The 24,492-nt window shown below is 43.2% G+C and overlaps 1 protein-coding gene across 1 annotated transcript in view; it reads right to left on the bottom strand.

Annotated features, from left to right (window-relative positions):
- PAPPA2 (pappalysin 2) overlaps window positions 1-23,295 on the bottom strand; it is a gene marked incomplete at its 5' end in the record, with an annotated part of 238,494 nt that extends 215,199 nt beyond the window's left edge. Inside the window, 2 exons of the mRNA XM_080924820.1 lie at window positions 546-1,617; window positions 22,377-23,295. Coding sequence (XP_080780946.1) covers window positions 546-1,617; window positions 22,377-23,295 — 1,991 coding nt within the window. The remainder of the gene's footprint in view (window positions 1-545; window positions 1,618-22,376) is intronic.
- Between the last annotated feature and the right edge of the window lie 1,197 nt (window positions 23,296-24,492).

The following is a 24,492-nucleotide window of genomic DNA, read 5'->3' as shown; positions in this document are numbered from 1 at the left end:
TTCGCTCCCGGAAACATGAGGTGAAGGGCTTGTTCCTCTCACAATGCCCTGTTTTATCCACCAGGCCGACCTGGAGCTGGACTGGTAAGTAGGTCCAGACAAGGAGTCAAAATAAGCTGACTTCAGGTCTGGCATCTTACTGACAGACGTTTGTCTAATTCACCAACTCCCTCATTAGGTCAGTGGCTTTCGAAGAGCTATGCGATCGAGAAATACTTCCCTTTCTCTCTGAGAAACCCTGATAAGGATTCCTCGGCCTCCTCTCAGGAGAGCCCTTGAGCTCTCCGCGTGCCTCAGCTGCATTGTCTGTCCTCGTATGTTTTATGTAAACTCAACAGAATCTGCGCCCTTTGAGAGCTGGACCTTACCTTAGGCATTTCTGGGATCCGTAATTACCTCACAGAAAAAGCCCAGTAAAGCATAGGAGGGGAGAACGTTTTTTATTTGGTGACTGTGTGAATGCCTTTTGTCTCCTGGAATGAAAAGAAAAATGCAATGGTAGAAAAGCACCTGTACGAAGGACGCCTCAGAAGCCAGTTCCTTACCTCTTGGGTGAGTCGGGGTCAAAGCAAGTCTTTCGGACATCTGTCATTTCAGGGTCGCAGCAGTCACCGTCATCAAAATCATTCAGCATGTTGTTGCACTCCACGTGACAGAGGCCATCCCTTCGATTCCAGGAGTAGCAGCGTCCCTGCAGACGACAATCACCCCCATCGAAGCCGGTGAGTGGATGCTCACACTCAGGGTCACAGTGGTCATTGCCAATCTTGCTGGGCTCACAATTCACAAGCACAACCCGGTGGCGCAGGGTGGAGTTGTGGACCCGGTGGACACTCAGCTGCCAGCTGATATTGTAGCGGCTGAAGGCCTTGTTCAGGGCCTCATGCTGCCGGCGGATCTGCCGGTCACTCACAATGGGATGCAGTCCCTCATCGTCGCAGATGTTCACCACCTGGTAGCGGATCACTTTCTCTCCGCGAAGGGGCCCGTGCTTATTGTACTGGGAGATAAGTTCCACATTGTCACAAGCTGTTTGCCCACAAGGTGGGGGCTGTAAAGGTGACAGAATCTCAGGCTGTGACTCAGAGTCCTGGAGAAGCTCTAACCGGGGATATGTTTCATCTCTAAAGGGAGCCCACTGTTCCTTCAGAGGATCGAAGGTGGCTGTCAGGATCAGGGTGGTCAATTCCTCTGCTCCACTTGGATGCCAGGGATTGTGCTGGAGGTGGATTTGTGAGAGGGCAGTAGACCAGATGACCAGTGTGCCCAGGTAACCACGGAAATAATGGCCATCCTCGGAGCTATCCCCTCCCAGGAGTAGAGAGCGGCAGGATGCCATAAAAGGGCTATTCAGTGGGCCAGACTGGTCAGGACTACTAGCCACTCGAGTGCCATCCACATACAGAGCTATTTGCTGTCCATCGTAAGAGGCTGCCACATGAGTCCACGTGCCTGGCTGGTAGCGGCTGTGGCCAGTCACAATAGTGGCTTTCTTCATCCGGTCAGTGCGGAGGGAAAAGAAGTATCGAGCGTCTCTCCGCCCCTTGTCCTTCCCTGAGTGGATCCCCAGGGCCCAGCCCTTGTCATTGATCGTGTGGGAGCAGTTATCAAACACACCTGGGAAAAAAGGAATAGTTTAAGGGAGAAAGACCAGATACAAAGAGAGTGGAGAAAGGGAGAGAAATGTTCGTGTAAATAGCAAGAATGTAGGTTTTCAGTCCCCCACATTGGCTGCTCGTCCATACTCCCATATTAAAATATTTTGACAGTGTCTATCCACCAAGGGAGGGGATAAGACGTCATTCAATTAAATTCATTCTGCTAATTTTAAAATACCCAAGGTAGAAGCCAAGAAGTAGGCATCCAACACAATGATGGCGATCCTTTGCTGCAAATATTCTTCATGCTCATGGAGTTTGAAAGCCCACCTTACTTCACTGACACTAGCATCTTTACATTTTTCTCATAAGCCACAAGGGAAGCCATATAGTTACTAAGACCAAATGTTCATGATTGACTTTCTCTTTCGAGCGTTAGAATGATGTTTCTTATGAGGGACATAATGGAACTTGCACTGTTCCTCTAAGTCAGCACAGAGAACAAGTGTTTCCCAGACAGTACATGGTAACATTGGTCCAATTGCCCTACCCTCAAAACTGAGAAAGTCAGTTATGGGTATAGCCCTTTTCTACTCAGTGAGTCCTCTCACAGAACACAAGCAAAACTTCTCAAATAAATGAGATCCCTGCATTCATCCACAACAGGCCCAGAGCAAGCACCAGACCAATAAATCCACTTGAATAAAATAATGGCAGGAATACCTGTGAATACTAATTCTGGAAACGGAGGCAGCAAGAAGCGTATTAGGGACACGGTGGTAAGACCACAAATGGAAGGGACCCTCAGGCTGAGTGGAGTCCTTGAAAGCCCCAGATTACACTTGGATTGATTCCCCATCTCTTGATAAGTAACTTCTCCCATAAACCTTGAAGCAGCAGGTCTCAACCTGTGTGTCATGAGCCCTTTGGCAAACCTCTATCTCCAAAAATGATTTACATTACAATTCATAACAACAGCAAAGGTACCGTTATGAAGTAGCTATGCAAGTAACTTTATGGTTAGGGGTCATCACAACATGAGGAACTGTATTAAAAGGTTGCAGCATTAGGAAGAATGAGAGCCACAGCCCCAAGAAACATTTTTATTAGCAAACCACAGTAAAACATTACGGTACCATGGAAACATTCCATGTGATAAGTATTTCTTGCATTGATGAATGATTGATGGCAAGCCTACGGATCCGGTGCCTGAGAATAAAATAAGAGTTGTTCTCCTAGGGACAGTTAGACAATAATTTTATCTATTCCATGAATTCTTTTATAATCTAAGCCAACAATATTTGTGGATGGGATGGGCAGAATGGATTTATGAGCAGAAGACTTCTCATTCCTTTTCTTTTTGATTAATTCCTTGTTAACTTTATACAATGTCTTCTCTAAAATTGTTCTTCCAGAATGCCCCTTCTTGAGTCCAATTTGGGAAAGTGTGTTTTCATTAGGCCTTCACATTTTCATGGCAAACAAATAGCAGTATTCTCATAAATGATGGAATAGTTCTCTTTTCCCTGACATAAACTAAGCAATATCATGCCTTGTCAACTGAATAAACTTCAAAGAATGATAGTCATAGGACAGAATAAAATATTAATTAAAATAACAATTAGAGCAATGACTACCTACAGTCAAATTCCAAGTTGGCAGTATTGGGCTTTCATTGTTGTTTGTTGTTTGGTGCATTTATTTATTTATTTATTTAGCTTTGTTTTCTGCTCTTTTGCTGTTGTTTTTCTATTAAGAGAGTTTAAGAACTACTTCTTCAGTGGTCCTTGTGTCTGGTGAATTTTCATAAAGAAGACAGACCTATTGTGATCAATACTGAGTTTCCTGCTTCATGTTTTCTTCTATCTTCCCAGGTTTTAAAAAGTACAATATTATTTTAATTATCTCTAACCAGTTAGCTATGAGTAAAAGTGCCACAACATTTGAGTATTATAGATACTAATAGTTCAGTTATATGTTGATTTAAGAAAAAATTCAAAAGTCTATTATAAAGGGCCACATACACAGGTATGTATGATTTCATATAACTTTTAATAAGTGATTAACTAAATCTAGTTGTAGGTTTGAAGACTTCAATTTTTTTGTCCTTAGTACCCCAATTCAATTAACAGTACAGTAATTATTTCTACTTAGTTGTCTCACAGGAAGCTGTAAAATTTTCATGTTACTAATTTTCAGTGTTTGCTAATTTCTGGAGTATAAATGACACCCACGGAACTAACTTTAGATTGCTAATATGATGTCACTGCACATGGTATTGGGAAGAGGGGTGTACATTTGGCTCTACTTAACCAGTGGGAGCCAGTTCCAGAAGCTCCAGAATAAAAAGGAAAGCAGATCTAAGCAGCCAAATGTCTCCCTCTCCCTCTGACTAAAGTAGACACAGCTGTGATACAAGTTTCTGTAATTTGAAAGGGGTAAATATTGCCTCCTATCCAGGTCTTGAGCTTTTTCCTGTCTACTGGTACACAAGTTGAACCTGTGAATACAATCTGTCCACTTCAAGTCTGCTGTTTATCACCCTTTAATTATAGGCTGAAACTATAGGGCCGCCTGGCACAGCTCTTTCTGCATATCCTTAGGAAAGACAGCCATGCTCACCTGACTCCCTTGTACCAATACAAGATAAGTTTTGTTACACGGGGGAATCATGACAGAATCACCATACTAAAGACATGTATGTCTCTTTGCTCCTAGCCTAGCACGGAGGTTGTCAGAAGTAATACAACTGAAGACAACACAATGGACATGGTGAAACTCAGAGCTTGTGCAAGAGTGAGATTTTATAACTTTGGATGTACACATGATAGAAACAAGCATACTATAACTGGTTTTTATTCATCAAAGCCACATTCTTGGGAAGAACAGAGGAGCCAGATTGTGAATATGATTTATTAAATCACTCAGCAACAAACTGAACTCTGACAGCCCATGGTTAGAAAAATCAGATCAAGTGATGTAACTCAAAAGATGGCAGAGGAATTGAGCCAAACATTCAAATCACATCCTCTTAAAACTCAGAGAGTGATTTTTCAGCACTTCCTTCCAATTGATTTCTGGTATTTATTAATGTTTATTAAATTTATATTTGGTTAAATGCTTTACATTATATTAAAATTGAGTATTCAAGGATGGGGCAAAGTAAATTCAGAGAGTGTATCTTGTTCATTGTGTTTGTGCTCTGAGCTCCCAAAACTATTTAGAAGCTATGGTGATCTGAACAGAGAAATATCCTCAAGTGTGTCTTCAAGAAGAAAACAAAACAAAACATTTGTTGTCACTTCTCTATCATTAATTACTAGCATTTTAGATTAATAGAACCATTACCCTAAGAGAAAATGTGCTTCTCTCAAACTAGCACATACTAATACAATGCAAAGCCAACGTGCTGTAAACAACTGCTTAGTAGGGACATTTTAAGTGCAGGACCTGTATAGACATCTCCCTGTTTCTTTCAATTTTGTAAGTTTATTCTTAATGCTTAGAAAATCTGCTCCTTATACCAAGATGAAATAAAAGAAGTTTATGCCCTCTTTTATGAAGGCTTTGCTGTGTTAACCATGGCTCACCTTCCATCCCTATTAATGTATCACAAACATATGAGCTTAATCAGAATATCTTTCCCTGAGGACCAAAAGCTGAACATTGGAAGATGAAGAAATTAATTCAAAGTTTCACATCTAGCAAGTGGCAAAGAGCAGACACCAAACCCAAGTCTCTCCATCCTATCTCCTTTCTACTACAGTAAAATACTTCAAATCATTTCTTTAAAGTCATTGCTTGGGACCCAAATGAAGTACATGGGCTGGTGAGTGTGGCATTAAGAGGTTTAAAGATTGCTTTTTTTTTCCCCTGTGGCTCCTGGAAAAATGCACAGGCCCAAAGCCACACCTGGAAATAGTTTAAAGGAGAATGCAAGTGACTAGCAAGATCATAGGCCAGAACGTGAATTGGTCAGCTGACTTGCTGAATATCTGATAACATTTCTAGGTAGCCCACAGGCTTGTTTTTTGATATGTAATGATCAGTTATCAAGTCAAGAATCTCAAGGCCAGGGAGAATTGTTATGTTGAATCAAGAGCTGTAGCCACAGAGAAGAGGGTTGAGGAAAGGTATTGTGAAGAACAGGAAGCTGGAAAAATGGCTTCTCAACAGTAGATTCTATCACTATTTTATGATTAAATATGTAATAGATGAAAGAGAAGCCCAGTCATGAAGAAAACAAAAAGAGGCATCTCTACTGCTGTTGGCTCACTTCCTTTTCTATAGATTCCCCTTCTTCTTGGAGAAGCTCTAGTCCTCCATTCTCCTGTATCTCCTCAATGAAGCATATTCCCATGGGCATGTTCTTTCTTAACAACACTCCCATTATAGTCCAAGAACCACAAATGACATCATATCCATCACATTACCTGAAATATTGTCCATCTATTGGGATGCTCTTCCAAAATTACCTCCTGTTTCACCTTGTCTGGAATGTTCTTGATCTTGACCATCCTCACTGAAGTGGGTAGTATGCTGAGCCTTGCTGTACTGCTGCTGTTTTTTAACCTAGTCATCTAGGACGTTGCTGATAAAAGGTAGGTTTAGCTTAGACATCTGTGATTCCCACAGGATCGAAAAATGATCAGTTTTTATCCCTTTACTCTATCTACTCTGTTATTGAAATCTGAGTTGTGAGAGCCCTGACTGGAAGATAGAGTACTTCCAACAGACCTCAGTGACTCCAATAACCCTAAAGTTGCAGGTGATACACAGAAAGGAACAAAGAGAACCAAAAAAGCTCAGGCATGACCTGTGCTATGCAACCACAACTGTTCACTTTCCCCAGTGTGTTAGCTATCTGTGCTGTTCTGTCATGAGCCACTTTCTTCTGAAGCCTACACAGTGGAATCATGACACATGCAATTAAAATTTTTTTAGAGCATCTCTTGGGCAAGGCCTTCCCCTGGAGGCTTTGTCCATGGCAGATTCTCATAGAAGACTTCACTCAATAGCAAGCCTGTGTAATAGGGGTGGAGAGGTAAGGTCTGCGCAGAAATGATGCTCTTGGCAAAGACACAGCTGTAGAACCTATCTTCCAAGAAAACCTAATGGCAAGAGTTTTACTTTGTACCTCTGGGGGATTAAAATCAGGAGCAAGAGTTCTGCTTCTTGGAGAAGCTTCATCTGCTTCCAGGAAGGTAAGGTTTGGATCATCAAAACAGAAGAGTCACACACGGTGTCATCAACTCTGGGAACTGCAAAAACATGCTGTATGGTGCAAGTTTGTTTTTAGGAGGAAAATGGAAAAGAACAGGGGTGGGGGTGTGGAGAGCAGGTTAGGTCATGATCATAAATCAGCCTGATAGAAAGCAAAATCCTCTCTTGGAATATTATGCCTGGGTCTACCCCACTCATGTATAGGATGTCTTCTACAGAATTACTTACTCAACAGCCAGCACCCTTCCCTTTCCACACACACACACACACACACACACACACACACACACATACATACATACACACACAGAGCAGAGAGATTATTGAGGAGTAAAAAGAACAAAGAAGAAGGCTATCCATCAAAAAGCAGCAAACCTGGCATCTAGAGAACTGTATGAGCAGGAAGAGTAGAAAGTGAAAAGGGGCAAACCCAAGGAGCTTCTTTTCAGCTGTCCTAGATAACTTTCTTTCAAGACAGGACCCAGCACAGCCTTTCATCTCTAAGTCCAATGTTTTACAAAGTATAGCACAGAATTCAGGAACGTCTCATGGGGACCATCTCCCCAGCATCTTTCCAGCAAAAAATGTCAGCTCTCTTTACAGAACACTTTTCCTTTAGTCATGGTTTTGCCAGATGCATAGATGACAGAAGCCAGGAGAAGGGATTTCCCTGGCTCTTCATAGGCCACCCAGGCATAGAGTGGGAGTCCACCAGGCATAGAGAGGAAAAGGCTGCTTTGAAATTGCCTGAGAGAACGGGAAAGCAAACAGTGGAATATAAGAACTTAAAGAAGGAAGCAGCCACAGAAAAAGTGGCTCACAGGTGATCCTAGAGAAAGTAGTAAGCACAGATCCTGGTGCTGTATCAATACAGGTTAGCAACTCTTGGGGTTAATCTTGTGACTTGGTGGAAACAAGGCAGCCCAGGAAGCTGAACTGAAACCATACTCTCTCTATACCTAGTATCTGCAGGCCTTAACTAGATCTGAATACATGCATATTCCGAATCAGTGACACTCAAGAAATACTTGCAACAGTGCCTTCCCACAGTCTTGCAGGTGACAGCAAGATGCTGAGCTCACTACCTCATGAATCACACAACTCTGTGGTACTTATGGCAGTAGCCATGCCTATTATTATCATGCTAGAAATGGAATCCTGGCTTGGCATGTGCTAGATAAGCAAATGCTCTGCCACTAAGCTGTCTTTGCTTCATCCACCTTTGTCTGATGTCACTAAGGATCAAAGATGCAGTATACATACTAAGAATATGTTGAGCTACACCCTAGATCCTGAATAGCAAGACTCTAATTAAAATAAACTCTTTATTTGGGAATAAGCATTGATTGATGGTGCACAGGGAAGAAAATTTATCTAGAGACTATAATGCAACTATGTAAGAAAGTAATCTACAGAAGCCAGAGAAGCTGCTGTGATAGTCAAATTACAGTTGTAATATGCCTTGCAGAAGAATGGCCAGAGCCTTCAGAGTTTCCAAGGCATATCTAGGACATCCCCATCCTGTCTCAACACCCTTACACCTCCCTCAACAAGTCCTTGGGGACCCACAAATGGCCAAGCATGGCTGACTCAATAGTCAACTGAAAACCAGAAGGTTGCTTTATATATTTTTCCTATGTGAAGGAGTAGGCAGTAAGGTAGAGCAACCGGATCAGGCAAACAGTAATTCCATGCCCCTGAGCAATGTGAGCTCCTCCAGACCATAGAATGCAGATAACACAGTAGCACCGACCTATAGTATAAGACAGATGAAACATATAAACATATGCAGTGCAATGAAGAATGATTGACACCCATTAACAGTAAGCAGTCAGTGGCCATATCTGTTGCTAACACCATCATTTTAGCACACAGCTGTCCATCTCTTCAACAAACGTACAAGCTCCTTGACAGCTGGCAACCCTACCTTATAGCTCCCTTGATTCCCATTGTATCAAGGCCAACATCTTGCCCATGGTAGAAATTAGTTAGTCATTACTAGCGTGGATCCACAAGAGATTTTTAGCAGAGTTGTCAAAGGCACCCTCCTAACTGAAAACATGTTACAGAACAACTGTATTTTTCCATAATGAAAAAAAAAATTACTTAATCTTCCTCCCTCTACAATTCACTCCCACAGAGGGAGTAGCTACTAAGCTGACCTAGCAGAGCTCTGCCCCGGAAGCCTGTGCCTATAAAGAGGCATACTGACTCTCACCTTGCCTTACACTAACTACTGGGGATAACAAAGAGTAAAGAGCCCTGCTGACCCTTATTCCCTCTGACTGGAGGAACTGGGCAACTTCCTCTAGACTCAATACTTTGCCAGGCATCATCTGTCATCTCAGTATATTTGAGCAATACTAATTTTTTCCTCACATGAGGTAATAACAGAAGTTTAATAAGTATTGAAATGTTCCTTATGTGTAGTCTTTGCTACCAAGAAAGGGTTGGGAGAGAGGAAGACAGTCTCCTGAGTAACTGAACACTTGAGAAATTCTCCTTCTTATTGGTTTGCTTATTTGTTTACTTATTGGCAGGTCATTCGGATCATTTCTAATTGCCTTCCAGAGCACACAGCCTAAGAGCCCCTGTGCCTTGGTGAACTCCGCTGATCACCATAGCTATGGTATCCTCCTGAGAGCTAGCCCAGTGGCTTGAGGGTGACTTCCTGCAGTTTATGCTGTGAGCCTGTGTAGTGTAGCAGGGTGAGGCAGCCTGTTTCTCATCAAAAGTTGAAAGCTGCCCTTGCTCTGCTTAGTCATCAACTGTTATCTTCTCACCTTCACAGAAACAGGAAAGCCAGCAGGACCTGGGAATATAAATCCCCAAGTGCAGAAGGCAAGAGAGGAGAACTCTGAGAGAGGCAGTTATACCCTGGAGACAGCGTGCTATAGGGTAAATGTTCGTCTTGACATGATACTCTCCAGAGCCCATTAGTCCCCAGAGAGACACAGATACACAATGGCATCCTTACAAACAGATATTGCCCTTCTCTGACCTCCCACCACTTCCACTAAGATCCCTGAGAACTCTCTTTTCTAATGCCTACAAAGCACAGATATTTCAATTTCCTACCATTCAATTCTTCTATGGAATAAAGGGCTGTGAGAAGCCTCCCAGAAGTTTGTTTAGCATTTCCTTTTAGTAGGGTCAGGTCACAGAATCAATCCCACCCTAGGAAGTGCTTAAATAGTTCATGCATTCTCAGTGGTCCTGCAATACTTAGAAGTTCTTGTTAAAGCAAGCTTGGAGGAGAGACATTCACATTAAAAATAACCTACCACTTCTTCCTCTGGTGACAGGAAGCTTTGCATAGGAGGTTTTCTTAAAGCAATGCATTGCATTGATCTTGAAGCAGAAATTATTTGCCCATTGGCTACTAGAGTAGTTGTGTTTACGCACATGGCCCATGCCACCTAAATGTCCATGCTTCTGCCATGCAGGTACAAGTCACCTAAGAGGCCTCTGCTTTCCTGAAAGAAAACACTTGAATACAGCCATTGTAGGTCCCCCATATGTGAAGGCTATGCCAGTCAGACTTAGATATTCATAATGGCTTTGGTCAGCTGTGTCACCATGACAGAGAGCACTGTCTTGTGTTCTCAAACTGAACTCAGGTTAGTCTGCAGAGCCCTGTGTTCAAAAAGCATTCTCTGAGTTCTGACCTCTAGGTAAACCCCTGCCTGAAACTAGTCTGGTTACCTGGTCTCTACGGAGGAAAAATATGTGATCTCCTGAATGGATAACTAGGTTTAAGCAAGGACTAAAACAAAACAAAACAAAAAAATTTAAATCCATCTTACTGAAAATCTTCATAAAATCTTTTCTACTTTCCAATGAGAAATTTAAATTAAGCAGAAGCAGCCAGACAGAGCTGAAATAAAACCAAATTAGAAGCTAAGAAACTTGGGAGTATATCCCCAGGCTGCCCCTGTTTGACTCTAGGAAAACTGTCCTTCCCTGTGTGAGCTTCACTACGGTGCCTTGTGCACAGTCAGTGTCTGGAATCTTGATCTCTCTCACTAGCCCAGCCGGTTCTCACTATCTGCACCTACACTATGGCCATTGAAAGAGGAGAAAATTGGGTTATTCCACACTTTAATGGTGGGTTTCTGCTACTAGGTTTTGTTTTCAGTCTCATCCTGCCATTGTGTCCTTCTATTGTCTAAAAGGCAGAATAATCAAATTGTTAGTTTGTTAAGGTTTCTGGTTACCTAGGATTCAGGTGATTAAGGTTTTACTACAGATAACCCCATGAATGGTCCTCCATGGGTGTTCAGGCATCAAGTGGTCAGACCTGAAAAGGTTTTAGGTTGTTGTAAGGTTGTAATTCAGGACCCCAGACTAAGCCTCACCAATAGAGTTAGTTCTATGCACTGCCAATGAGGAAAATACCCACCAGCATTGATCAAGGATTTACTACCTGCTGGCATAACTCCAAACTTGTGACTCATTTAATAGAATCACTATTCTTAGAGCAAACTTACTATCATTCCAATTTTCAGATGAGGAATTTTGCAGTCAAGGGCTTGAAGCTAGAAGTCCAGATGCTAGATCTGACTTTGCTTCCCAGCAGTCACAGGTAATAAATTTTAGTGGAGGAAAAATTGTAGGTAGGACATTTAGCAGGAGGAATTGTCTACACAGAGACAGGGAACAGTAGATTATGTTAGAAGGAAGGAAGAACTCCCTGATAGCCAATAACTCTGAGATATGGCCCCTATTGGGTAGTCAGAAGAGCCCAAGCGCTATGTGTACAAGGTCCAAGATATTCTTTATCTATTCATTCAAACAAGATATCCGCTCAGTTCCAGGACCAGCCATGGTGCTGGGTGACATAGGAAGTGCTGAGACCTAGAGCTGTCCTGAGATGTTAATGAAAGATTTACCTGCTAAGTAGACTTGCTGGAACTAAGTCTTGGAACTCTGAAAATGCTGCAGGCTAGTAGAAGGCAGGGACAGGAGGGATCTTGTTAAAGAGTGCCAGAAAGAAAGGGGAACAGTGCCTCCATTTTTAGAGCCTGAGTGTCATCAATGCAATCCACATAGCACTACTCATTTCCCGAGAAATGCTGAGAGCACAAAGACTAAGAGAGTGAGGCCACCAAGTTATGCCTGTCTTCTGTCATGAGCTACCCTCGGTTGAGTTCAGGCCATGTTTCCCTGTGCTCTGTCCAAGAACTCAGCAAAACAACCAAACCCAAGGAGCAAATCTTGGCCCAAAGTACCTTTATCCTCAGGCTCTATGCCATTATCTGGATTATAGGTTTCATCTATTGTACAATTATTCCAAATTATTAATGAGGCCTGAAACAATGGCTAAGATAGACCATCTTAGACCACTGCTATGGTTTAGGGTTATAATTATTCTGAGTAAAGTAGGAGGGTATTTTGTTTTGGTTTATTTTCAGAAACAGCTATTGAATGCCTACTTCATGTTCAATAAACACTGTTGAATAAATGAACTATTGTGTGAGTGAAGGAAAAAATAATAACCATCTATATATCTACATTATATTCAATTTGAATTATTTTAAAGCCAGATATTGTAGATTCCCCTGTGCAGATGGACTCTTCTCAGACCAGAAGGGAATGGACTGAAAGAGAGGAGACATTCCTCTAAAGTGGCAGCACTCAGATGCAAACTTCAGCTCTGTTCACAGCAGGTTGGAAACATTGTCTCTGGCTAGGATAGCTGTAGCTCCTAAGCTCCATGTGCACTAGCTATGTGCCCCCAGGCAATGGCCTATTTTTTTCTGAGCTCTCTGCTCTCCATTTGCCTCTTCAAGTTATTCTGAGGAACAGTTGAGTGGACTACTTATTGTAAGTTGACTACTGAAGTTCATGACACAAAGTCAACATTATGGGAGTTGCCAAGGAAACCTCGCTATGAAAATCCCTTACAGTAATTGAGCCCATGTTCACACACTTTACATTGCTGTTTATTTGTCTTCCATTATTTTTCCATGTTTCTGCTATCACTCACTTTAGATTACTGTTTCTTTTACATTCTGTCCTGAGCCTTGGGCCTCTGTTAACACAAAGTAAAATCTGTTTGCATTTACCCTGAGAGTGTCTTTTCTTAGTGTCCTACTGAACATGCCTTCCCCTCTCTCCTTGCATCAATAACTGTACTACCTGAATATCTCTTTTTCTACCTAACTGGAGTGAAATAGACTCCCCTAAACTAGTCTGTGACTCCCACAATTGCTGAGTCCCAAATCCCCACCTCTAGCCTGGCGGGTTTCTTGGCACTGATATACCATCTGACATTATCCTTCCCTTTTGCCTGCCCTGCCCCCATTCTGCACCTGCCAGTCCTGACTCTGGTTACCTCTCATTGATAATGAGCTGTTGACTCCCAGGAGGAAGATTGTAATTGTAGGCATTATGTTTTTGTGCACTGTGTAATATTTATCCCTGTGCTATTCAAACGCTGCTTCCTCTGCTGTGATCCCAATCCAGACACAGCATTGTAATGCTTATGTCAAGAATTTCCTTTCTCAAGATTGAATAATTAAACAATGCTAACAATTTGTTCTCCTTCTTGTCAATAAAAGCTGATCACCCAGTGGCTGGCCAAAACAGAGAATAGGATGGGACTTCCACCAGACAGGGGGAGGGGAGGTGAAGGGGAGAGAGAGGGAAAGGGAAAGGGAGAGAAGAGATTTAGCCTTCAGGCAGAAGGAGTTCACAGAGTTCAACTGGAGAATGGAAGGCTCTAAATGGTAGTATTATGAGAATTTGGGCAGGTTAGTTTAGGGGAATTAAGATACACTGCCCAGATATTGAAGTCAAGCTTGAAAATAAATCTTTGTCTCCCTGCATCATTGTTGGAGAAATAGGATAAAGAAATGCAGTGCCATATTAATTTACGTATACATTTCAATTAAAATTTAACATTTTAATTTAAATTAGAAACAACCATTTATAAACAACCTCTCACCTCGCTGTGAGCATGATAGGCAGAGCTCTTACTTATTCTTAAGTCTCTAGAATAGGTAGCTCATAATATCTGGTACTTCGCCTATTAAATGTTGAACAAGTGAATGAGTGAGCATGTATAATACCAAACTACTTTCATAATCTGCTTTGAATGTACAGAAAGTTCTTGAATGGAAAAGGGAAAGCATAAAGTTAGTAGCTAAGGAGTGGAATGTCTGATTAATGTTAAAACTCTTTGGTTACACCTCGGTTCAGTTGTCTGGACTTCCAATCTAGACCTGAGCCACGACTGACCTTGCTCTCCCAACTTGTTGTCATGGCAATGCTTCAACTTCAAACTGCTCGATGTTGCTGTATTGTATGTTTAAGGAGAACCTCTTTAAACCACCACTTGCTTCTGAGTAATAGAGAAAACTGTTTTTGTTTGCCCTGAGTTTTATTTCCTGTTTTCTTTCCATTTTTTTTTTTTTTAAGTAAGATTGTTTTAAAGCAGGTAGTAAACACGGAAAGTGAAGAATGTTGTAATTTTGAGGGACACATACTTGGCAAAGAAATATGCTCTCTGGAAGGTACAGGGTGAGGATGTGCATGAGGTAAACAGAAACAGATTTGATGAGGCCCCAGAACCTAGATCCATGGCTTCAAGGGCAGAATCATTAGATTTATATACTTCTTTATGACATCAGGAACTCAAGCTCCTGAAAATGCAGGGTGTATAGGCTCAGGATCCAAATGAAGGTTTTACCGCTGCTTCCCCCTCTCTGTCCCCCTCTTCTTCTTCTTCTTCTTCTTCTTCTTCTTCTTCTTCTTCTTCTTCTTCTTCTTCTTCTTCTTCTTCTTCTTCTTCTTCTTCTTCTTCCTCTTCTTCATTTTCTTCTTCTTCCTTTTTTTTTTTCAATAAATGCCAAACAAGGTGTTTATTTGCCTTTGAAAGGCCTGAACTAAAACAGGAAAGAGATGGAGACAGACATCTTGGCATACACTTTCGGAATGAATCAGATGGCCATCTCCAGAGGAACAAGGGAAGGTGCTTAAAGAAGGAAGCAAGGAGTGAGGACCAAGTTACATGTTACAAGAAAACAGTTGCAATTGCCTGTCTTCCAGAAGTAATTCCTACTTCACAGCTCTGTCCCTGTCACTTCTAGAAAACTGTGTTTCATGCCAGAACTAACATCCAATGGTCTCTGGGGTTTTTGTCTCATCCTTGAGAACTAGGAGAGATCATACCTCACAGAGGACTAAGTGCCTACCATACCACCTGAATTCAGAAGGCTCACTTGCCATGTTGTCTGTCTGAGACCTCAACAAGGTTATGGGACAAAGAGAGAAAAGGTAATACCACATGTTTTAATAGGCAGCCATGTGGTTAATGGGATGACCACCCTATTGCTCTCAGAGGGAATCCATTTTCCTCTAACACCACACTAGACAACTAGATGATTCCAGAGTCTCAGGTCTAAAGCTGCACATCAGGTGTCAAGCCTTACCCAGACTGGTCTCAAGTGCTCAGCTAGCACAAAACCCAGAGGGCATCCTGGTATTGTAAGGGACCCATATGAACTCCATCTTCCTGCTTCCTCTCTTTTGGGCTGCTTCAGAATCTAATGTGCTGAGACTCTAAAGTGGCTTAGCATTCTTCATGAGCCTGTTGCTTGGAGCTTATCATGTAGAGCACAGTAGATAAGAAAGGATTTTTTTGGATCATGTGGAATGAAGAAACAAGGCCAAAAGAACTATAGATGAAGCATGGCCTTCAGGAAGAACACTCCACACCAAAGCTCTGGGAACAATTACAGAAGACCAAAGCCCAGCATGACACTGACTTTGATAAAGTTTTATTGGAACACAGCCTACCAATGTGTCTGTGCATCAACTGTGGCAATGTGCACACACTAACAGCAGAGTTTAGAAGTTGCATCATAAACTCTATATGGCCTACAAAGCCTAAACTATTTAGCATCTGTTCTTTTTCAGAGCAAAAATTCTGTCACACACTGTCCTATGTTTGTAAATCTGGAGTCCTGTAAGTGTGGAACAGTCCACATACAGCAGCAGTGGTGGCAGCATTATCTGAGCTAAGAAGCTTGTTAGACATGCAGTCCCAGGCTTCCCCAGAAAAACAGGATACAAATCCAAATTTGGGAAGCAGATTGGTACAACAGCAGATGCCAGAAGAGGGTTAAATAGGCAAAGATTTTATTCAATTAAAATAAAGACTATAAACTCTGACAAAACTATGGAAAGAGCTGTAAAAGAACTGGGAGAGCTATCACCTCATGCCCATGATGTTAAACTGGCTCTGGGAGTAACAGAAGAGAAAGAAGCATTCAAGGGATATTCTGGAAGGCCTTTGGTGGTACCTGAGTCAGAACCAACCATGTTAGGTCTCCCTTTATCCTTGCCACTTCAAGGAGAGGTGGTCTCCATACATAGTCCTTCTCAGTGTGTCAATAGGGTTCATAGACAATGAACCCCATGTGCTGGATCCCTGTAAAGCATATTCTCTTCGAATCTGCTTTCAGCTGTACCCCAGCTGGCCTCTGTGCACATTGAAGCACAGCAAGTGATGCTCTAGAGCCACTCTTGGTGCACTTGGCCCTTCAGGGATGAAGGGCCAGACCCACACATATTTTGGGCTTCTCGGGCTCTACAGTCTCTGTCATAACCACTAAACTCTGCCATGCACCATGGAAGCAGCCACAGAGAACACATAATCAGATGAGTGTGGTGAGCTGGATCAAACTTCATTGACAAAAGCAGCTTCAGCTTTGGGGCTGACGCGGCTCATGGGGCCATAATATGCCAGCTTTTGCTCTAGAGTTGTGGGAGTAAATTTCCTTAAAGTAATCCAAGTCTTTGCTCATGTGAGACACATAAGAAAAAGGGTGCTCCTACGGAAGGCATGCAGGCACACTTGTGCTCAGCAGTTTTCCTCAGACACGCTATAGGCAGCAATACCACAGCTTCAAAGCCCTGGATCACCACAAAAAGCTTCCATCTCCAGAAAGTTCTTCTCACCCCAGTGGGAATCCAATAGTCTAAATTTTGAGTTTATTTAACAAACGTAATTTGTAGAATTATGTGATTCTAACATTATAGTGGGTACTTGGGGGTTACAAATATAAGTTGGAGCTTCTAGGGGATGTTCAATTGATAGAAATAAGGACCATGCCTCACTAATAAGGTAAAAAGCAATGTTCAGTTTATCAAAACACAAAAAGAAAAAAGATCTATAGAAGGTGTATAGAAGACTAGAAAAGGTCTACAGAAAGTCTATAGGAGACTAGGAAAGGTTTGTACAAAGTTTATAGAAGACTAGAAAGAGAGAAAGCAAGAGCTCACTCTACATAAATCATCAGGGAGGCTCTAAGGAACAGAGCATCACAGTGACCTATGGAAATGTGACCATGATAGGTCAGATTTACCTCTCACACTAGATAACATCCACATTGCTTCTTTGTTGAACCACCAAGCCTCAGGATAAAAACTCTAATGTAAAGAAGCTAAGTTACAAACACTGGGCATGTGTTTCCTTCACACAACCAATTCATGCATCTCCCTGTCCCCTGAAACAGCAGGGCTATGCCCAGGAGACAACCATAGGCCCTCATGAGAATGGCTCTTTGCCAGCCAGGTCTCTACAGTATCATGAAATATGTGAGTCCAGATCCAGGAGGGGAATGTGGAAAGGAACAGGGGTGATTCCTCGGGTCTGATAAGGACAAACACTCTGATTTACCCATCACTGTGTGTAGAGAAGAAGCCAAAGGGTGGGACAGGGAGCCTGCCTTTGGGGAAATATATTGATTCAGCTCTTGGCCTGACAAAGCCTGTGAGGTCAAGGCAGCCACACAAGTCTCTTTACATCGATGTAAAACTCTGTGTTCCCTGTTCTCAGAACTCTCTACCCTGAAGCCTCATTCTGTAGATGTCACTCACACAGAAAAGCTAGAGGTAAACTCTGAACAATGGTCAGATGGTAGCAGACTTGTGCTATCAGAAAATCTAGGTAATGATGTGCATTTTCTATTAAGTAAGCACTAGCTTCAGGAGATATTCAATAGGGCTTACAGCTCAGGAGTATGAAATAGAAGTTGTAGCACCATTTCCCAACTGATTTGAAATAGTGCCACTCAAATAAAAAGAAAAGATGAAATGTTTTAATGTAATAAATGGATTCTTTGGGCCTTTTCGTCCACTGTTTTTATCTTGAGACCATATTGTGGAAAAATAACAACTACTTACGTAAAGTTATTCCCATTTTAAAAATTATCAGAGTAAATTCCTAAGGAATTGGAGTAAGAAAAAGTTATATTTAAGTTAGAAATTAATTTAGTCCAGATATTTTTTTGATAAATACCTTTCATGTCACTGGCAAATAAATAACCTTCATGGACCAAATTTTATGTTGGAACTTTATCTACGTGACTCCAATAAAACACTCTACAAGGCCTCTCCTTATTTGTCTTTTGTTTAGAAACTTTTTCCTACTTCATTTCAAATAGAATCATATACATACCTATATATGTAATCATGTATACATATACATATATATAATCATATATCCCTTTAATTTTCAGTTTGAAAAAAAAAAAAAAAAAAACATAGCTCAGAAAAAAAAAAAGTTGGGTAGATTGCCCCGACAGTTTTTAAGTGTAAGAGAAAGATTTGATTCTTCATCGTCTGCCCTGAGACTCTACACTGGGACATATAAAGCTTGGGCACTCTGAGGACCTAAACTTGCCACCGTGTCACGGACAGTTGCTCAGATATCTTTGTGTTCCCCTCAAAGACTTGCTGTGCGCACTTTGCATGGCGAGGTACTCAATAAATATTTGTTGAATGAAGAATTCTGGGCTTGGCGTCCAACCTACCATGGATTTAATGACTCAGTGTCCTGCAGTGCAGAACTGCAGGTGGTTACTCAGCTGGGCGACTTCAGGGAACATTTGAAATCAATTACGGGTGCGGAGGAACCTGTTAAAATGTCCTCTTTTGTGGGTGTCGGGGTCGAAGGGGAGGAACGGAAGCTGAAGTGGTAGGAAAGGCTCAGATGGTTTCAGGGTTATGCACTGGACCTTAAAGAGTCCACACCAGAATAGGAAAGAAGTTCGCTTATTTAAACACTAAATTCTAATGGCCCAACCTAATGGGCTCCTGACCTCAAGCTACTCCTAGCTTGCCACATAGCCTCAAAGTCCCAGACCTTTGACTGGCTACCTTTGTGAAAAACCCCACCAGGGAGCTGTCTTCTCTCTGCTGCCTCGGGAAACGGGCATCTTAAAGTGTGGTCTACCTTCCAAAAAGCCCGGATGATGACCAGAAGAACCCCCCCCACACACACACACACCTGAAGTTTGTGTACCCTGCCTTGGCCTCAGTCCTCAATAAAAGCATTCTTGCAACTCACTATGGAGTCTGACTTGTTTCAGAAGAATGCGGGAACTTAGAGTGCAGGGAGAGGGTAATTATAGCTGATTTTTGTTTTCTTCAGTGCTTGCTAGAGCTACAAGTTAGTCACAACTCTAAAAAAGTAAAAAAAAAAAAAAAAAAGTAAAAAGAAAAAAAAAGCCACTTTAGCTATCCAGACAAGTCTTTCAAAAAGAAAAAAGAAAGGAAAAGACGTATGAAGTGGACCCTGAGGGATGCTTACCAACAACATTTTGGGAGAAGGTGATTAAATTACAGCCCAGAGGTTGGGACAGGACAGCCCTCAAGGAGACTAGTGACATTCCCAACTTTGTGGCTTCCTCATCTCCTGTGCACAAGACAACACTGCCACCTAGTGTCAAGTATTAAAACTATTCCCTATGGTCCCATAGCTGTGGGTAGGGGCTTCTTCTGCTGCCACTGGTATGAACTAAATTGTTTGAGGTCTCTGCTGAGGAAAAACTACCCCAACTATAGTAGGTAGAAGACTTGGAAGCTGATTTGAGTTAAGTAGGCGGAACCTGAGGTTTGAAATCCATTGGCAGAGTGAGAGCCAAGTCTTGGCCCATCCTCAGAGGAGCAACAGAAGTAGAGCTGCAGGCTGTGTGTAACTCCCAGCAACTTGACTCTACCTTGTCCCTCTGTAACTCAAAGTCCCACCATACTAGGAACAGAGACACACCATCTTGGGGCACATGCCATCAGAAGAAAGGAAGATGGATTGTTAAGAGCTGTAAAGTTGTTCAGAGAAAGTCAAGTCACACAAAGTAGAGGCTCTTAACCCCGGCATTTGATTTTGGAAGCCTCATGATCCTTAGCCGTGCTATTCACAGGGGAAATACCAGCAGCACAGACAATGCTGAGACATAGATTCTAAATCCTAGACAGGGTACTGGCTGAGTCCAAAGAATTGAGGCCTTGCTTTCAATCCCTGCCTTCCAGAGGCTTTTATCCTCCCTTGATAATTTGAGCTGAGCTCAAGTCTAAAGAAAGAGAGAGGATAGAACATGAGGCAAGAGGCTTGGGTGTTGTCTGCTCCCCACCTCTTGCAAGCAGACATAAAAAGGAAGTCCCAGCACACTGTGGGAGCCACTTGGATTTGAGAGGAAAGAAACCTTAGAAGGTAAATTGCTGGAAATGATTTCCTGCCCTATTTTACATCCTCTGAGAGGAGGGGAAGGTTCAGATGGGTACTGGAAGATCTGCATGTGTGCTAAGGCAGTATTTGGGACAGTGGCCAGTGACAGACAGGCAAGGCAGGGAGGTATGTGGAGATAAGACTTGGCCTACCAGAGGCGAAGCAAAGAATGAGGAGCTGCAACCAAACCACACCATAGCTCTCCTTGGAGGAGGTGAGACAGGACTGGAGAGGTGAAAGACAGAGGTTGGGTGCTATATTCCTGTTTTCTAGGATTGGACTTTAATACCCCCAAGCAATAGTCTCCCACATATATTCCTTCTGGGTTCTTCCCTCAGCCTTCACAGTCAGGGAACTGATCCCAGGTCTCTCTGTTTCACTGCAGGAGGAAGTATAGTCAGATCTGTGTGGGTCTCAAGCTAGACTGCAAGCTCGCAGGCTCCCTGGCAGATGGGCACTAGGAAACCAGACTACAGCATGAAGATGTCATCTGGGGGAAACAGCGGAGCTGCCAACTCCGATCAGATAATCATCTCATTATTTCTCCCATTTTGGCCTCAGAATGAGAGTTTCCTGCTCCTCTTTTTCTGCTCCCACCTAGCTTGCAGCCTGGCCCCTTCGCTCACTCCCTCTCCCACCCACAACTAAAATAAAGCAAAGCCACATGACTGGAGAGTGCTCAGTGTCTGGGAATCCCAGATTCCAAACGTGAAATCGCAGCCAAAGAGGGGGAGACACAGCGTCCACAAGGATGTTCCAGTGACATCCCACTGCAAGAAGCTCCTTCCCTCCAGATTTCTGTGCCTAGTTTCCAACTTATTTGGAAGCACTCAGAAACCTGAGGGTTTTTATTGTTGTTTTGGTTTGGGTTGGGTTGTGGGGTTGGGGTTAATTGGATGTTTAGTTAGTTTGTTTTGCTTTTTGTTTGCTTGTTTGTTGAGGATATATCGAATGATTCATGAACCCCTGCATTATTCTACTCCCAACCCCCACCTCAAACAGCCTGTCTCTAACATTCCCCACATTGCCTCAGTTTCTTCATCAATGTAATGGAACTGAGAAACAGCAAAGGATGTGCGGCTAATCGAGATTGGCGCCATTATTTTCTTCTGATAAGTATTTGATTATTATTTTATATATAGTGCATAAAGTAACTTGGTCTCCTTGTGACATTGTTCTGCATATGTGTCCACCTGTTGTTTGGTGGAATGTCTAAAAGGTCAAGGAGACACCAAGGGATAAAATATCCTTTCCTCACTCTTGCCTGAAATCAACCTCTCCAGATGGGAAAAGAAAAGCAATGGCTCTAAACCCAGCTCTTTCCTTTGTCATTCTGGTTGTCTCTGTTAATCAAAATAAAAACAGGTATCAAGCCCAAATAAACGCCTCTGCCTAACACTACAGAGTCAGATGTGTTAAGCAAACTTTTATATTTAGGTCTTCATAACAATAGCCAGGGCTAGAAGTCAGAATCCTGGCCTCCAAGTGTCCACCTTTTCCAGCAGATCTGTTGAGGTCAAGAGAAGGGGATCTAGGGTATAGACCAGGTGCTTCCTTTCTTCCTACTTCCCGGATGTCAGCCTGGTTCCTTGCTGTTTGGACCCAGCTGGGTATTATTCACCACTGCCATCCTTAATCTGCCATCTGCTGTCCAGAGGTGCCTGGGTATCCTATGCTAAAACATGGGAAGCAGTGTGACCCCCCTTCCTCCTTGACAAAGTATCCAAGTCTGTTCCCTTTAAAAAAAAAAAAAAGTTCTAAACGGAGGTCTCCTAAAATACAAGCATATGGTATAGAACTTCAAGAAATCAATAATGATAGTATGTCTTGGGTAAGAGTCATTTTCCCTTTGATGGTGCCTACGATACTTCTGCAGTGTAAATAACCCCCACACCCACACAGCCCTTCTGGCCAAGCCTTCCTAGCTTTCCTGCTTTAGCCTGTTCCCCCTTTCTGTTCTCTATGTTCTCCCACAAGAGGAATGGAGCTGGCCACACCCCCGAGCCCCGAGAAAATCCAGGAGTAGGATAGGTCGTTACCTGCAATGATTGCTGGGTTGCTCTGTCCTCCCTCTGGTCTCACCCAGGCTTCCACTGTGAACGCCTCCCGGGGAATCTCAGCCAGCACTTCTGGACGCAGCAACAGCCGCTCCCTCTTCCCAGAAAAATACAGAACAGGCAATCTTCCTTGGGGGTTAAAGGTCTCTGCTCTCCGGGCAGAGGCCCCTCCACCATGTTGGATGGTGCCCTTCAATGGACTGTCACTATCTCCGTGCTTAAGGGGGTCTTTAGGCCAAAGCTGGAAATCTTGAGAGGTATTCTGGGGGTCTCTGGTTATATTTTCTGCCTGCCTCTTCTGCACTTGGCGACGAAGCCTAGACTTGGACTGGCCCTTCCTCTGGTGCTTCGCTGTGGGTCCCTTCTGGTATGTAAAGGTGGCAATGGTGGAGACAGCAGTTTCCGAGCTTCCCCGAGTCGCAGGCTCACCTAGAGCCTCCTTAGATCCTCCCTTGCCAAGATAAGTGTCATCATCTCTCAGCAGTAGCGATTGCCCAATAGGACCATCCCCTACCCACGGGGCAGCTGGCTTCTCAGTCTCTCTCCTCACTCCTGCTAGGTTTTCAGTCAGGTCTCGGGGAACACCCCTCGGAGCCTGTCTCTCTGTGCTTCTCTGGCTCCATTCTGCATACTGGGTTTGCTGCGTCCCCACAGGATAGGACCTTAGGTAGTTTTCGTGGCGGCTTGGGTAGACTCCAAAGAGATGATGCTGTGGAGTACTTCTGGGTCTTCGAACCTTGTATGCCAGCCCACAGCGTTCCCCTTCCAACAGCACCCGGTTCAGGTGTTCCCTTTGGGCCAGGAATTTCTTGTGAGTCCAGCCCAGCTCTGAGTTGGTGGTACTGAATGCCCACCCAGCCAGGACCACCAGACTTATTCTCAGGACCTTCCAACACATCATATCTCCCTCAGTTTGCTCCTTAGAACCCGAAGTCAGCTTCTGGGTACCACTCAAGAATAATGGGGTAGACGGAAAGAAAACCGGCAATGAATTTGAAATCACCAGGGAAACTGATTCACAAGCTAAAGTTTCTCAAGTAGCCACAAAAGAATGCCTCTCCTGGCTACCTGTCCTGGGATTCAGCCAGCCCCGGTGGCTTCTGTAGCCTTTGGCTTCTCTCACCTTCTTCCTTGGCTTGGCCTCTCTTGACTGATGTCAGTCCTTCAGAATGAACTGAAGTGTTCTTACTTTGAAACTCCTCCCACAGACCTCAGGTTTCCTTTTCTTCCTTCAGAAACTCCTCTCCTCACTGATAAGAGAAGAGAGTGTATGACGTCAGCCAAATTCTCTCAGATACACACCAGCCCAGCTGGTCATCCAAAACAATCTATTCTCTGATGATCTCTTCTGTATCCTCTCCCTTCCCGACGAGTTAGAGTCTCTTTTTAGAGCCCATCACACACAATATGCTCAACTTAAAGTAAATTGCTAGGGGAAAAAACAAACAAACAAACTTTTAGGCTTACACATAATTTGATGCTTATTTTCTAAAAGGTGCAAAAATAATCTGGGGGCATAAAGATCCAAGGTGGTACTTAACTCTCTCTCCTCTGATGCCTCAGCCAGGTGTCCAGGCAGATCCCCGGTGGCCTGAGTAGGTGAGCACTCTTGCAGCGTGGCACTCTGGGCTGTTGACTATTGAGGAGAGTGGTTTAATTCCCGTCCAACTTGTTGGTGTGCTGCAAGTCTCTGTAAAGTTCTCTGGCTGCCAGTCTGCTGGTCTCCTGATCAAATGAGTCTGGGAGCCCTTGGTTTCACCTTCGGAGAGACTGGTGGGTCCCTAAAGATGGATAAAAAGACCAACACAAACTGCATATACATCAAGGGACCTCTTCCCTCTGATCTCTCCTGCTCTCTCTCTCTCTTTCTCTCTCTCTCTCTCTCTCTCTCTCTCTCTCTCTCTCTCTCTCTCTCTGCCTATAATTATCTCCTTGGATTTTTTTTTTTATTTAAAGACAATGATGATGTCAAAGCTAATAAGTTTGGTGCATCACACTCCACCTACTCCCTGTCCCCTCCTCTCTCCTGAGCACCCCTTCCCCCCACCTCTCTGAGGCATAAGGGACAGATGCTCCTCTTGGTTTTCCCAGTAAACAT

Source organism: Micromys minutus (assembly GCF_963924665.1).
Source record: "Micromys minutus genome assembly, chromosome: 1".
NCBI classification, from domain to species: Eukaryota; Metazoa; Chordata; class Mammalia; order Rodentia; family Muridae; genus Micromys; species Micromys minutus.
Note: the sequence above shows the minus strand (reverse complement) of the source record. Positions and strands in the feature narration are given on the sequence as shown.